Raw genomic sequence first — 15519 nt, 5'->3', positions numbered from 1 at the left:
ATCATCATCATCATTCCTGTGCTTAGACATGCATGTTGAGCTGTTGATTAGATCCTTCACTTAGATGTCTTACAGGTACCTGGAGTTCAACATTTTAAAAACAGACTACTTATGTCCTCTTCCCCTACTCAATCTCAAACTTCTGTTTATGTTTCCTATCTTAGTAAATGGGACCACTGCCCTTCAGGTGCCTAAGCCAGGAACCAGGCAAACATATTACATCAGTTCTGTGTGCTTACTGTCATCCCAATCCATGCCTGTGCCATTGGTCCCAGTGCCTCTATTTCAGTTCATCCTGCCTCCAGTGTAGCACTGTTTCTTCAGGCCTGCCTAATGACATTTTCTTAGAGTGGTAATATAAGAAGCCTAAAATTTATACTTTAGGGCCTTTTGAAAAGTTGACCAACCTCAGGTCTAGGCAAAACAAATCAAAACAAAAAAATGCTTTTTTTTTATTATTATTATATCAGTGGGATTTGGAGAAAAAGAGGATTTATTTCAGCATAAAGCCCAGGATATAGTTACTTATTAGATGAGTAGGGGTGAGAGAAATGACTGTGTCATCCATGACTCCTAAGTGTCATCAGATAAAGCAGATCATGGATTGGGATATCAATTTGAGAGTCCCCATCAAGTAAATAGAGCTTTCACTCTTTAAATATGTTAATGAATTAAGCTGCAAAGAGGACAGCTAAAGAGAGAGCCGTGGGATCAAGGAAGGAGATCAAGGAGAAGTAATCTAAAAATCAGCAGAGGAGCCAAGATTGACTAATGCTCTGGGAGCCAGTGGACAAGAAAAGTATCAAAGACAGTAGAAGCAGTCATTATTTTAAAGCACTGTGGAGAAATTAAGTAAGATAAGTAGTAAAAAGTCTTCATTACACTTCATAATTAAGAGATGAATGAAGGCTTCACTGAAAGAATGGTTTTCACTTTGGGATTTCTCGATTTCTCATTGTTTACAAAATTATTGAATTTCTCATCCAAATACTATCTTTTAAATTTGCATGAAATATTTTAAGTAATTTTTTTTAAAGTTACAAATTTCCTTTTGGTCCCTTAGTAAGTGCTAATTATGCTTATGAGAATACTGTTTGGCCAGGCTTTAAAAAAAAAAAAAAGTACAGTGTTGGAACAGTTTGTTAAATGAAGGGCTTTTCCTGTTCTGTTCAGTTAAGTTCTGATTACATGGTCTTATCAGATACTATTATCAGCTTTTCCACTATTTTGTTAAACTCGGTGGGTAGCTGATTTTTTCTTTCTGTAGCACTTAGAGATAGTACGTGACTATTTCCCCACATCTCATCATCCATTTATATTTTGTTCATCTGGTAGCTACTGAAATTTTTTTCTTTAATGGAGATAGACAGAAGGATTAGCTTGGTTTTTAGCATATCTTTACAAGAATGTGTGCTCTCCCCACTTTTATTCAGTATTGTACCAGAAGTTCTAACCGGGGTAAGTAATATGGCAAGAAAAAGATATAAAATGCCTCTAGATATAGAGCGGAGTAAATATACTGTCTTTATTCTCAGATGACTGAACATCTATGTAGGAAACTCTGTAGTATCCTCAGGAAAACTAATAGAATTAATGAGTAAGTTTTTTCAAGATTTCAGGGTTTAAAATAACTATTTAAAAATCAATTGTATATTTTAGCAACAAATAATCCAATTGAAATTTTAAAAGTAATATTATTTATACTAGCATCAAAATATATTGAATACTTAAGGATAAATATGACCAAAGACGTGGAAGACTTGTGCACTGTACAAGACATTCATGAGAGAAATTAAAGGAGACCTAAGTAAAGGAAGACATATTTTGGACTGGAAGACTTAACATTGTGAAATTCTGTGCTTGTTCAATGTGTTGATTCAATGGCAACCAAAATTTCAGCAAGCTTTTTTTGTAGAAATTGACTGATAAAAATCCAAAGAATTTAAATAGTCAGAACTATTTTAAAAGAAAACCAAAGTTGGAAGACCAACACTCCCTGCTTTCAAAGCTTATTCTAAAGCTACAGTACTCAAGACATTGTGAAGTATTGGGATAAAGATAGACATATAGATCAGTGGAGCAGAATAGAAAATCTAGAAATAGTCGCATGTGTATATAGATAATTGGTACTTGAGAAGAGTGCGAAGTCAGAACAGTCTGTTCAATAAATGATACTGGAGCGATTAGATACCCATATACAAAAAAAAAAAAAATGAACTTTGATCCATGTCTTGCATCACATGGAAACTAACTGGAAATTGATCAAAGACCTAACTTGTAAAATGTAAATCTATTAAACTTCTAAAAAGAAAATATAAGAGAGAAAGCTTTGTGACTTTGAATAAAACAGAGATTTCTTAGATACAACACCAAAGCACAATCCGTAAAAGAAATTAGACCTCATCAAAATTAAAAACTTCTGCCTTTTTAAAGATGGTTAAGAAAGTAAAGTAAAAAGACAAGTCACAGCCAGAGAGAAAATCTTTGTAAATAAAGCATTTATCTGATAAAGGATTTCTCTTTAGAATAAATAAAGAAATCTCAAAAATCACTAAGAAGGATACAACTCAATTTAGAAATGGCAGAAGATTTGTGCAAATATTTCCCCAAAGAAAACGTATAATGTCAGATAAGCACATAAAAAGATGTTTAACATAATTAGTCATTAGGAAAGTGCAAATTAAATCAAATGATATACCATTGCACTCCCGTTAGAATGGCTAAAGACTGACCATATCAAATGTTGGTGAGAATGTAGAACTAGTATTCTCATATGCTATAACATTTTATATTTGGATCAGTGATCCGAGTTATAGAAACCTTGGAACACAATTTGCCAGTTTATTTATAGAAGTAAAGGTATACCTACCATGTGACCAGCCATTCCACTCCTAGTATTTATCTGAGACAAATGAAAGTATATCCATACAAAGACTTCTACACAGATGCTTATAGTCCAAAACTGGAAATAACTGGATACCCATCACTGGAAGAATTAATAACCAAACTATGGTATATCCATACCATAGTTTGGGATACAACTCAGTAGTAAAAAAGAATGAACTGTTAATACCTGCAGCAACACAATGAATCTCAAAATAATTATGCTGAGTAAAAGAAGCCAGACAAGTATAACACATTGTTTCATTCATATAAAATTCCAGGGCATACAATCTAATGTGTAATTATAGGAAGTAGAGCAGTGATTACCTCTGAGCAGGGAAAAGGGGTGGGAGGGAGGAATTACAAAGGATACTGAGAACCTTTGGGAGTGATGGCTATGTCCTTTTTCTTGATTATGATATGAAACCATTTTCATGGGTATATATATATATATATATATGTATATATATATATATATACCAAAACTTAACAAATTGTATACTTCAGTTATGTGCAATGCATTGTGTATCAATTACATCTTAATTAAAAGACACATTTTTTAAAAACTGCAGTGAGAGACCACTACACTTCCATCAGAATAGCCAAAATTTAAAAGACTGGCAATGCCAGTGTTGCCAGTGACGTGAAGCAGCTGGAATTCTCCTACATCATAAGTAGGAATTGGAAACTGTGCAAGTACTTTGAAAAGAGTTATGAAAATCTCTTATAAACTAAATATATACCTTGTCTGTGGGCCATCAGTGTCACTGCTAAGTATTTACCCAAATGAAATAAAAACATATGTGCCAAAGAAGAATTCTATAAGAATGTTCATAGCAGCTTTGGTCATAGCAGCCAAAGACTAGAAACAGCCCAGGTGCCCATCAATAGGATTATGAATAAGTAAACTCTAGTATATTTTTATGATGGAGTGTTTCTTGGCAATGAAAAAAAACACACTACTGATATACAAAACCACACACAGGAATCTTAAAATTTAAACATTAAGTTGAGGGAAAGAACCCTTACATAAAAATCATGCTGTATGATTCCATTTTTATGAAATTCTAGAGCAGACAAAACTAATCCATGGTAGAAAAAAATCAAAACATTGTTTGCCTCTCTGGAGAGGGCCATAAGAGAAGAGGAGCATGAGGGAGCTTTCTGGGGTAATGAAAATGTTTTATATCTGAGTAGGAGTTCTGTATGTATAGTATGTATTTGCCTAAACAGCAAAAGTACACCAAAAATCTGTATGCTTCATCAAATGTAAATTTTATAGCAAAGAAACTGAACGAACATTGAACTCTAGTTAGAAAGACGAATGTTGTATTTGGGGACAGCTTACTGATAGCTGCAGTTTACTTGGAAATAGAGCAAAAAAGGGCTCTTTCAACAGTTTAGCAGCTGCCTTCAGCCCAGGGCGTGATCCTGGGGACCCGTAATCAAGTCCCTGCATGGAGCCTGCTTCTCCCTCTACCTGTGTCTCTGCCTCTCTCTCTGTCTCTCATGAATAAATACTTAAAAAAAAAAAAAAAAGAAAGAAATATAGCAAAAAAGTAGGAGGGATCAACAGATGGATAAGTGATGGTAGATATGTGATAAGGAGAAATATAGCAAAAAAAAGTAGGAGGGATCAACAGATGGATAAGTGATGGTAGATATGTGATAAGGAAAACATTAATGATTGTCTTAGAGGTGTCTATACTGGTGTTGGTTGTAAAAATTCTTTCAACTTTAGTGAATAGACATTTTTATAACTTTCTTTACTTCTGTTACAAATTCAGATTTATCAGAATAGTGTTTCTTCGTACCAGACTTAGAAAAATACATAGCCACTGTTTGCTAAGATATGACTTTAATTCCTCCTCCACAGTAGAGTCTATAAATAGCTTATCCACCTTACAACATTGATGGAAGCACATTACCAGAAATTTCAGTGTTAGACCCACTAGCTTTGGCTGTCACATACTGGAATTGCTTCAGATAGGAGTCAGTGGCAGGCTGGGCAGAGGCTGAAGAACAGATGTATAAAGTGAAAAGCGTTATGCTACCTCTTCATAATGTTTTGGGGTGGGGGAAATGAGGGAGGATTGAGAGAATAAAACCCATGTATAATGAAATCCACTGTTCTTTCATACTAAGTCAAAAACTCTAAATGGGGTGTTTATAAAGTAACAAGATGAAATCAAGGGATAGTAAAACAATTGAATCACACTGTTCTGATTTCGATACTCCTCAGATCTTTTCCAGGCCACTCCACCCAAAATGGTAATAAATTGACTGCTCATATAAATCAGTATTATTTTTCTTCTTCAAAGTTTACTAATATAAGGCAAACTAACAGAATGTAAACCCACTCTTGATTCTGGCTCTAGTATATTATTTTAGTGCACAGTTGTGTGAACAGTCTTTTCCTAGTTTATATTGTTTTGTGATCCTGTGTTCATGGCTTTGCATTTGTGAATAGTTTGTGAAAAAATTTCCAACACCCACAAAATATCACAGTAGTCTTTTTCAAATTTCAAGTTTTCATCAGTTCATTAAAATAGTAGATACTAAGTAATGCAAGTTTATCTACATAAGTGTATATTCATGACCTACAAATAATTGAGAATTAAAAGTTAAGCTATATAAAACTAAATTTTTTTAAAGTGAAGACAATGCTGAGTGTCAGCATTAAACAGAATATTTCTAACTGGGTTTCGCCGTCTGTCTACTTGAAGTAATTTTCTCTTGCCAATACCTGGAGGATGTGAAGGAGGTAATGGCAGAAATTGGGATGGAGAAATGTGTTTCTCTTTCACAGATTGTACGCCTGAGGTCACTGACTAGTCTCCCCAACCCAGCCTTCTCATTGAGTTTACCACCGCCACCCCATTTTGTATAGTGTAGCATATTCAGGAGTCCTTTCATAGAACTGTACAATTAAGAGGGACCTTAAAGATCATGTAGGTCTAACTTGCTCATTTTATAGATGAAAAAACTGAGGCGCATATTGAAGTACAATGTACTTTTATTGGAGAATGAAGAAATATTAAACCATTCCTAAGCAGTATTAATAATACCCAGTAATAATAATATACCCAGAAAATCTTACTCCTCCACTTGTTAATTCTTCCAGTGCATATGAAGTTCCTTCTTTTGTTGGGCATTAATTACATACTATGAATATAGTATTAAATAAGACATTTCCTGCATTGGGGAGTTTGCAAGTCTATAGAGAATATACATAGATAATATAATACAGAATGCTAATTACACAGTAACATGAGTAAACACACTGTTGGAACATTTAGAAGCTCCTTTCCAGTTTTGGGTGGAGGGTGGTCAAAGAAGGCCTCTGAACTGGGGTGAATTTTGATCTGAGCTCTGAAGAACAATTGCCAGGCACACAAAAGCAGCAAGGAAAAAGGGTTTTGAGGCAGGAGAACAAAGGCACAAAAGTTTGCTCCTTAGGCCTTCATAGCTCTGTATTTTTCTCCCTTTTTCCAGCGAGCAGAAGCTCCTTGTATGTGTAGGTGTTCACATATTTCTGTGGGCCATTCATTGCATTTAGTACATTTTGTCTTAGTTGGTTGTTATTCTTATGCTAATAATCTAGCTCCTCTACTACAGTCCAAGCCCCCTTTAAAGGAATGGCTCTATTCTTGTTATCCTGTAAGACCTATAACTCAGTGCTTAGTACATAGATGACCAGTAGATGTTTAACTCCTTGCACAAATGCTTAATCTCTTAACATAGCCTTCAGATGCTTCTCTGTTGAGACTCTACAATCTTTTTATTTTCTTAAGCTCTTTCTGGAATCTATAAGATGTCTATGACCTCTTCATAGCTCTTACTGGTTATTAACTACTTCTGTGTCTGGTTGTAGAGCTCCTAATCTGGAAGTTTTCACTAATCTAGTTTGCAGAAGTTTCTGTTAATTAGGTATGTAACAGCCTGTGCTTTAAAGAAGCTGATGTCAAAAACTGATTTGGGGTATGTAAGTAAGCGACTGTTTAATTTTACATAAGTTAACTTACCTGGCTGTAGCAAGGCCAAGTGCCTCTTCTCTCCTCCATCACCCCTCTCCAAATAAACTTGGTAAAATGGGAGGGGATACGTTGCAGAGGGAAATGTTAATAATTGAGGCCTTGTGCCAATCATTGGTAGTGTAGCCAAAATAGAATAGTGACTCAGGCTATAAAAATCATTGTAAAATAAGTCCTATCTTTAGTTACTCATTCTTTATCAAATACTTTGAGAATGATGGTTCTGTCTGTATCTCATAAAACTTTAGACTATTACTCTATGATTGTCTGCCAAGTCCTAGGGAGATTATGGAAATGGACATAAGAAACTGAAATACTGAGAAATAGAAATAAGTGTTCAAAATGCAATGTAAATTTCAGGTGTTATAAACTCAATAGAAGAGAGAATCTAGAGCTGTAAGGGAGAAATGATAATGGAAGTGAGTCTCTACCAAGTGCATTTTTGGGATAGGATACTGATAAGTTAGTGCAGTGTTGTCTCTATACTTTCATGCCTTTTCTATAAGGAGGCACGAAGGAAATATGTCATATTAGGGGCATGAAATATGAGAGAGGCTTGGAACACCCCTGGTAAATGTGATAAGTTTGGCATCAGTGGCAGATGCCCAGAGTGTTGTGTATGTATCATATACAGTTACATGCATTTGTCGTACACTATGCCAGTGTGCATGTTTATATACATGCTTCCTTCTGTAAATAAAATGGAGATACCAACAATATTGTCCCTACCTTACAAAACTGTTGTGTAAGCCATTGGTATACATAACTAATTAGATTGGCAATTTAGATAGATGAACAATAATTTGTGAGTTCTAGCTGTTGCCTGGTTTATGTCAGTATTGTTTGCTACTAAGAATTTTTGCTTTTTCGGAAGCCAACAAATTTGCTGACTAGCTTTTATAGATTGCATGTTATAAAGTGAAATGAGCAAAGGTGGCTCCAGACCCACAGGAGATTTGCTTTGCCTGACTAAGAAAGAAACCACATGCCAGGTGTCAACTGAAAAATAAATGTAATGTATCAAATATTGACAAAACTTTATTTTCAGTCTCACTTGAAAAAAAGAGTTTGTGAATTTGGAGATGTTAACCATTTTCAGAGTACCAATGAATCAATTACTCTACCAAATAGTGTAGGGGTTTTGCCCACAGTAAGAAGCATGTATCGCATGACAACATACTACACACATAGGACAGACATCTAACAGAAACAAAAGCTTCATGCAACACTTTGCTCAGCCTTACAATGTTACTCTGCTGTGTTTCCTTTTTTATTGTTTTTACTACTGTTCATAATCCATTAAACTGATTGCTGTATTCACTGATGAACTACAACCCACACTTTAAAAAACATTACTTATTAAAGGCTTTTTCGGACATAGGTTTCAATTTTGAATTATAGTTTCTATCTAGCATAAATCTTCAAAATCATATTTGTATTTGTAACTTTGGCCACTGGCTTAAGTTGTTTTTCTCTTCTATTAATCAGGTATCAACGTGGTTTTTTACCACCTTTTCTGTCTCAGGACTGAAGGACAAAATCCACCATGTGGACAGCCTCCACCAGCTATTCTCTGCCATATCACCAGAACAGATTGACTTTCCTCCTTTTGTCCTTGAATATGATGCCAGGGTAAGAAGTACCAGGAGTCCCCCCTTACCTAGTGTAGTAGCTTAACTATTCTATAGGACACTGCTTGCGAGCACAGCATCCTTTTATTATAAGATGATATTAATGCAATTAGCAGGTTTTAGTAAACTTGATAGTATCACTTAACATTCTTTTCCTACAGTAACTAGGAAAACGCATTGTCCTAATAGAGGACCCCAACAAACTTTTCAATGAGAGATTTTTTTGCTGTTGGTTTGAAGCCAATCCTTGCTTATATTGTCCTTTTTCTACCACTTCTGCCTAATTTTCTTAGGATTGAATAGCTTTTCTGTGTTAGTGATAATGGCAATGACTTAAAGATCTTAGAGTGATTTAGAAGTAGACATTTTAGGAAATAAAATCCACAGCATTTGGTGACTGAGTAAGCCATTAGGGGAGATGAAAGAGGAAGAATGCCTAATATGACTACCAAAGTTTTTTCTGCTGTGGGAAACTTGTTGGATGGTATTGCGACCACAATGTTCTTTGGAGGAAGAACATTGGGGTGAGGGGGTGGAGGAAGTGGAAGAGAAGAGATTGGTGGTGTGTGGTTTGTGACACACTAGGTTTCAGGTACCCCGTGGAGCATTGATTGAGGTGGAGATCCAGTAAGCGGTTGGATATTACCTTGTAAGGAAATATTTTCCTTTGCTGGGAGAAATGAAAAATAGAATCAGAGAAAAGGAATTGAGTATGGAGTTGGTTAATTTATTATCATGTTCAGCTGTGCCTTGCATGTAGTGGAAAAGACAGGGCATGATGTGTCATTGTTGGCTGGTTTCAGTGGGCTTCTATTTTCTAGGTCTTGGGTGACTTAGAATAGTGACATAAGTTTTATAGGAATGCAAGGAACCTTTGAAGGTGATTAGAAGATAATTTTTATCTATCTATATCAAAATGTTACAGAGACCATTTCAGAAAGGCTCCTGGTCAGCATTCTTACAGATACAAGATTTAGTCAAAGAAGAGAGTATACAAATTTGGCAACAGTTCTTCAAAGTTCTAAGACTATTTCCAGAAATAGAGAAAATAGATTGCTCAGCAGTCTTTTGCACAGTGTGAGACTAATATAAAAAGCTCTATTTCATAGCATTAAGAATTAGATTCGCCCTTCTTACTTTATCACAATTTAATGTAGATAATAGAAACCTAAAAACATATGGTTGTAGAATGGAATGGAGAAATCTTAAAGATGGATAGTGAACCATTTCTTTTCAGATGAACTTCAAAATAGAGTTCTCTCTTCAGGCATGTTTCTTAAGCATGGTTTCCATGCATGGTGAGGATATAGGAGTGGTTAGTATAACAGATCTTGATAGGAAACTCTGAAGTACAAAAAAAAAGTTTTCATTAATTTTTTTCAAGTATCCTGAAATGCAACCAATCCTGGGATTTGTTTCTACCTAATTTTTAAAAATCTTTTTAATACCTGGTCAAATTTATAATCAGAAAGTAAATTTTCCTAGATCTTCTCTTATTTTCCTGGCTATGGTCCCAGGATCAATCTTACTCCAGAGCATCTGCTCTGAAAAATTTCAGAGCTTTTAGGGGCACCTGCCAGCACAGTTGATTAAGCGTGGGACTCTTGATTTCCGCTCAGGTCATGATCTCCAGGTTGTGAGATCCAACCCTATGTTGGGCTCCACACTCAGTGTGGAGTCAGCTTGAGATTCTGTCTCCCTCTGTCCCTCTCTCCTTTCCTCCCCTATCCCCTACATTGCTCACCCTGTCTCTAAAAAAAAAAAAAAAAGTTTTTGATTCCCTTAGTTACTCAAATAACATTTAACCACCTACCATGTTCAAAACCAGTTAGAGTGAATGCTCCATTCATAACAAATAATGTAAATATACCACAAAGCACTGCTATTTTCTTTCTTTCTTTTTTTTTTTTTTTTTTTAAAGATCTTATTTATTTGAGAGAGAGAGAGAGCACAGGCAGGGGAAGAGGGAGAAGCAAACTCCCCACTAAGTAGGGAGCCCAATGTGGGGCTCAGTCCCAGGACCCTGGAATCATGACCTGAGCCAAAAGCAGACCCTTAACTAACTGAGCCACCCAGGTGCCCCAAAGCACTGCTATTTTCATCTCTCATTCTCCATTCCTATTACCTACATTAATGCTAAGCATTTCTGTTTATGGTTTACTAAAACACAATTTGTCAGATACTTTCCTTAAAAATGAGAAATGAATCCTAAGTCCCATAAATGTAATCAGAGGTCCATCTACCATAAAGTTAACTGTCTTCATTTTTATTAAGATGAAGTTAGCCAAATGAAGTCAGAAAATTTGCCCTTACTCTTCTGTTTTGTTCTATCATTCTATATTAAGATTTGGCACACAGTGAGACAACCCAGTCTAACAAAATAAACTGGGCATTAAATTTGAATACATGAGGATTGAAATTCAGGCACTTCTGGTCATTGTGAGGTGAACTTCGGTGAGTTATGCAAGCTGTGTGATCATCAGTTTCTTCTGTAAAAAGAGGATGTTACCTACCTCATAGCATTATGTGAGGATATAAAGGGATAATGAAAGAAAAGTGCTGTTATAAAGTATCAGGCATATAGAATATCCAGCAAGTAATAATGTTATTTAAAAATATTATCCTGATTACCTCTGCTTACTCTACACCAGCTCTGGCTGACTGCAGTGGAGCTGTTCTGAAGGCCGAGCACCTTGTTCAGGGTCAGGCATGTGCTAGACATTGTACATACACGATCTCATTGACTATAAATCCTTTTCTTTCACATTCCCATTTAAATTAAATTATTTAATGTTCTTATCTTTTTTTTCTTCCACAGGAAAATGGGCCTTACTATGCATCTTATCCCCCATCACCAGATTTGTGACCTGCCATCTTTTAGTGCTACTGGTTTCCAAGGACATCACTTTCTCCACAAATTGCTACCTATTGAAGTGAAATTCATTTTTGCTGTTCAGATCCAGAGAGCCTTTTGTCCCCACCTCTCTGGTATTTTTTTATTGACTGTATATTTTCTGGCACATAAGCAATCTGAAAATGGTAGGCCATTCTGAACTGCACGCTTATTTTAAATTTGTATATTTGTATCAAATGAAAATGTTCATTTTTAGAGGGTTGTTAATAGAAATTGGGGAGCAACTTTTAAGTATCTTCAGTTTCCTGAAAGGACACTGGATTTTCCATTAGACAAGCCACCAATGTTGTTCATGCCATCTCTTTAACATTGCACGCTTCCTTTGTGTACTTAAATGTTTCTCAAAATATATAGAACCGATGTATGCTGACCATATGCATTGTTTGCTTCAGATCCTGGCATTATGTTTGTTATAGATAATTTAGTTATGATAAAAAAGAATTGTCTGGGATTAAGGATGTGGGAACGTATCTGATCAAAGCATCAAAATCATTAGGAAAATACAGGTCTTAGCGTTTTACTACACCAGTTAAGGTTAAGATTTTGCATTATATGATTTGTTAAGATTGCCACTATTCTAGTCTCAACAGTGGGTGAAAACAAGAAGACTGTATCTTCCACCTTTTTCCTATAATCATGGGTGATTTGGTGTCCTTCTTCTAAAGGATTGCACTCATTAGTACTCTTAAGTGAAAAGCATCTCCTTAGACTCCATTTTCAGTGAGCCTTTAGAGAGTGTGCTGTCTCCCCAGAGTTGTGATTTTGTTGGGCTTTACAGCTCCTCCTTCTCAGGACATTTCTTCGCAGTGTCTCTTGATTTACCTACGTCCAAATGGAGGAAGTGTGTTGCAGTGCACAGAATTCCAGACTGCTGTTACCACTCAGGCTCTATTTGTGCCTTAGCTCGCTCATGAATAAAAATTAGAATTGTGATACCAACCTCACAGAGGTATAGAAGGCTGGCATTTAGAAAGGGCTTTTGGTGTTCTGGATGCAGAATGCTAGGGGAGTTCGTGTAGGTGTCACCTCAGTTGGTTTTTAAAATGATAATAAAAGTACTTCAGGGTACTACCAGGCACTCCTCTTGTCCTTGGCACCTTTTGAGTGACTTTTCTTGTCTTGGGACAAGAGTTGTTACTGAAAAACCCCAACCCTGAGGACCTCCTTCCTACTTTGTCCAGAATTTCTTCTGGCCTACTCCTCTCCCAGTGCTACACTTTTAACAAGAGGCATCTGTTAGCCATTTTAAACATTTCTTCTTGAATTGAGGTCAAACCAGTATCATTTCCATCTGGGTGTCTTCATATTCCTTTTGATTCCTACATCCCCGCCCCCATCTCTCTCACTCCGTCATGTACATTGGCAGTTTAGAGAAGAAAAAGTAGAGCTCTTCTGTTCTAATGTGTTCAGGGTCAGTGCTTCCAAAGATCTTTTTCCTCTGTGCCCATATTAATTCTTCAGTGGATAAAGGAAACATACATCTTTTATGACAGAGAAATCCCCCTCGAGTTGGATTAGCCCCATCCTCTATTTTCCAGTGCAAACAAGAAGGGGCTTTATGTTTCTTTGATAAGCACTCATATCTTTTGCATGAAATGGGCACATTTGCTTTGTGTCAGAAATCAAAGCCACTTATCCTTGTATATGCTTATTTGATAAGGGTTTCCTGTATGTTACTTAGGTCATCAGATCCAGACAGCCAGTCAGATGTCTACTAGTAACCTTCCTCTTAAACAGCACTACTTTATATCCCTTAAGCTTTGAGCTTTAAAAATCTGAAAAATTAGCTTCATCATTTCCAGTCTATTTATTGTTAGATCATATTTGAGGTATCTTTGCACTAAGAGTGGTTATAAAAATATGCCAACTTTTCTTTTTTGTAAGTGGACTATCTCAAATTGGCATCTGGCCTGAATCATTTCCTCTATAGATAATAGAGGCTGCAAGCTACTTTGCCATTTGAAAGGAAGAGAATTGATTTGCACCATTTCTTATAGGCAATAATTTTGAAAGAACGTCCCTTTGCCATATTCATATGAGTATATGAACGTCTAATAACACAAGCAAGGCTTCTATATTATAGTAGGTTCTAGTTCAATTGATGTCCTAGGGTATAAAGGTAGTATGGAACTATATATATACACCAACCACATTTCATAATTTAATGTGACAAAAGATAAGAGCTGCACTTCTCAGTGAAACTAAATTTGGTATGGGACCAAGTTCATGCTTTTATAACTGTCTAAAGTGTTATGTAATATAGTTGTTTGAATGGATTAAGTCCTACCAAAGGAATACAGTGACCTTGAGAGTGAAATGATTATGTAACGTTCGGTATATATCTGCCTTTGTCAAAAGGTTGGGTTGCCTGAAGAACACATGCCATTCTCAGAGACACATTAGAGTATAAAAGGATGACTGGGTGGAGATGAGTACTAGCATCTGATGTTAATTCAAAGCACTACCAAGTACTTAATTAAACTTTGGTCATGCCAAATGCTAGTTGAATTGAGGAAGAAACAACTTACAAAATATTAGGTGAATTCATTAATTCATGCAAGGCATAATAGGATTTTCTTACACAAGTACATTTCTTCAGCATCTATTTGGATCTTCTTAACTCATCTATATCCAATTTTCTTGATAGTGAAAATAGCCTCTTGAAAAAAAATGTCTTCATTAGACTCTTAAGGCTTAGAGACCAAGTAATTCAAGATTTTCTGTAATACACATCTTCTTTCTCATTGGCTGGTGCTCTATTATGTTTATTTTTCCGAAGGGATCCAATTAGTTTGAGACTAAAGAACAGGATTTTTAGAGTATTTTTGATAGGAAAATGGGTATAAATTCTTTTATCAAATATCTGAAATCTGGAAGGATTAATATATCTTGCATTTCTAGAGACGGACAAGTGTAAACAGTTGTTTAGAAAAACATGGCTTGCCTATTTCTACCTGTTTTCTATTTGCTGAGAATATCATTCAGTGAATCCAAACTGTAGGTAATGGTTTCATTTCTTTGCAATACCTAATGGAAAGTGATAAAATGTAGTTTCAGTATTTAAGCTAAAAATGTGTTTCCCGATTGTGTATGTATTAGTTTATATTGATCAGCATGTGAATAGAAATTATTAGAATTTTAGGTAGTAGAAAGAAAAGGATTGTATGGTTCTAAGAACAGTGGATTGATTGTATTAAAGACCCAAAAGACTATAAGATAGGATATACACCTCTAAACTTGGAGTTGACCAGTGAGTTTCAGATTGTTGTCCTCGTAAGTTACGGTAATTGTAATTAACACACACTTGAGTGTTCTACCTATATTGGCACTAATAGCATACCTAATGGTATGATTGACTTTTGGTTCAGGGTTGCCAGAAGCCATGAAGGATTAAAGGAGGACTCTACCTGTGATCTAGGTCATATCAGAAACCCAGAGATTATAAGAATTGCCTATTAGGCCAAACCATATATACATATGCATGTATAAACAAACACATACATATGTGCCTTCCTACATATGTACATGATTATGTGTATAGACACATGGTAATCCACTTTGCATTACATTCTTTGAATGTGGTTTCTATGGCCCATATGTAGAGAACATAGAGCGATAAATAACATAGTTGAAGCTTTGATTCTATCAAAATAGCCCTTAAGCTGATAATATTAAGGTCATTTTCTATATTAGTGGCTTTCTTGGATATTAGTTATTAATTTTGTTTTCTTTGCTTCCAGGAACAGTATCAAATCTTTTTAAGTGAAGTAAGCATTAAATGTATAGGGCCACTGAGTTCAAGGAGAAAAGCAGATATTCTCTAGGTGAATTACACTAACAAAATCATAACTACTGAATGTGACCTAATATTTTTATTGAACAATTAAAATGAATACATTTTGTATGCACGGTTACACTTTTATTTATTTTTTTTTTTTTGCAGTGTTTTGCTAGTGTAAGCACATAGTCATCATAAACTGAGCCAGTACTTTGTCAGACCAGTTCTTGTGGGCCAAAATATTTAAATATGAGCTTAACATACATAACTGATTTTATT

At 35.6% G+C, this 15519-nt stretch overlaps 1 protein-coding gene across 7 annotated transcripts in view; it reads left to right on the top strand.

The window, feature by feature from the left end:
* The window catches only part of GDAP2 (ganglioside induced differentiation associated protein 2), an 81179-nt gene that overhangs the window by 48298 nt on the left and 17362 nt on the right, over window positions 1-15519 (top strand). For 4 of the 7 annotated variants that reach the window (XR_004806461.2, XR_004806459.2, XR_004806460.2 and 1 more), the window contains exons 13-14: window positions 8406-8549; window positions 11367-11587. Coding sequence is in view for 3 of the 7 variants with exons in the window: in XM_025453379.3 (XP_025309164.1) it covers window positions 8406-8549; window positions 11367-11414 (192 nt within the window). In the remaining 4 variants the exon portion in view is untranslated. Of the gene's footprint in view, window positions 1-8405; window positions 8550-11366; window positions 15367-15519 lie in introns of those variants that run through there. The other 3 variants (XM_025453379.3, XM_025453380.3, XM_049096059.1) reach the window with 2 other exon arrangements.

This window comes from Canis lupus, chromosome 17 (assembly GCF_003254725.2).
Source record: "Canis lupus dingo isolate Sandy chromosome 17, ASM325472v2, whole genome shotgun sequence".
NCBI classification, from domain to species: domain Eukaryota; kingdom Metazoa; phylum Chordata; class Mammalia; order Carnivora; family Canidae; genus Canis; species Canis lupus.
This window is presented reverse-complemented; position numbering and strand designations above follow the sequence as displayed.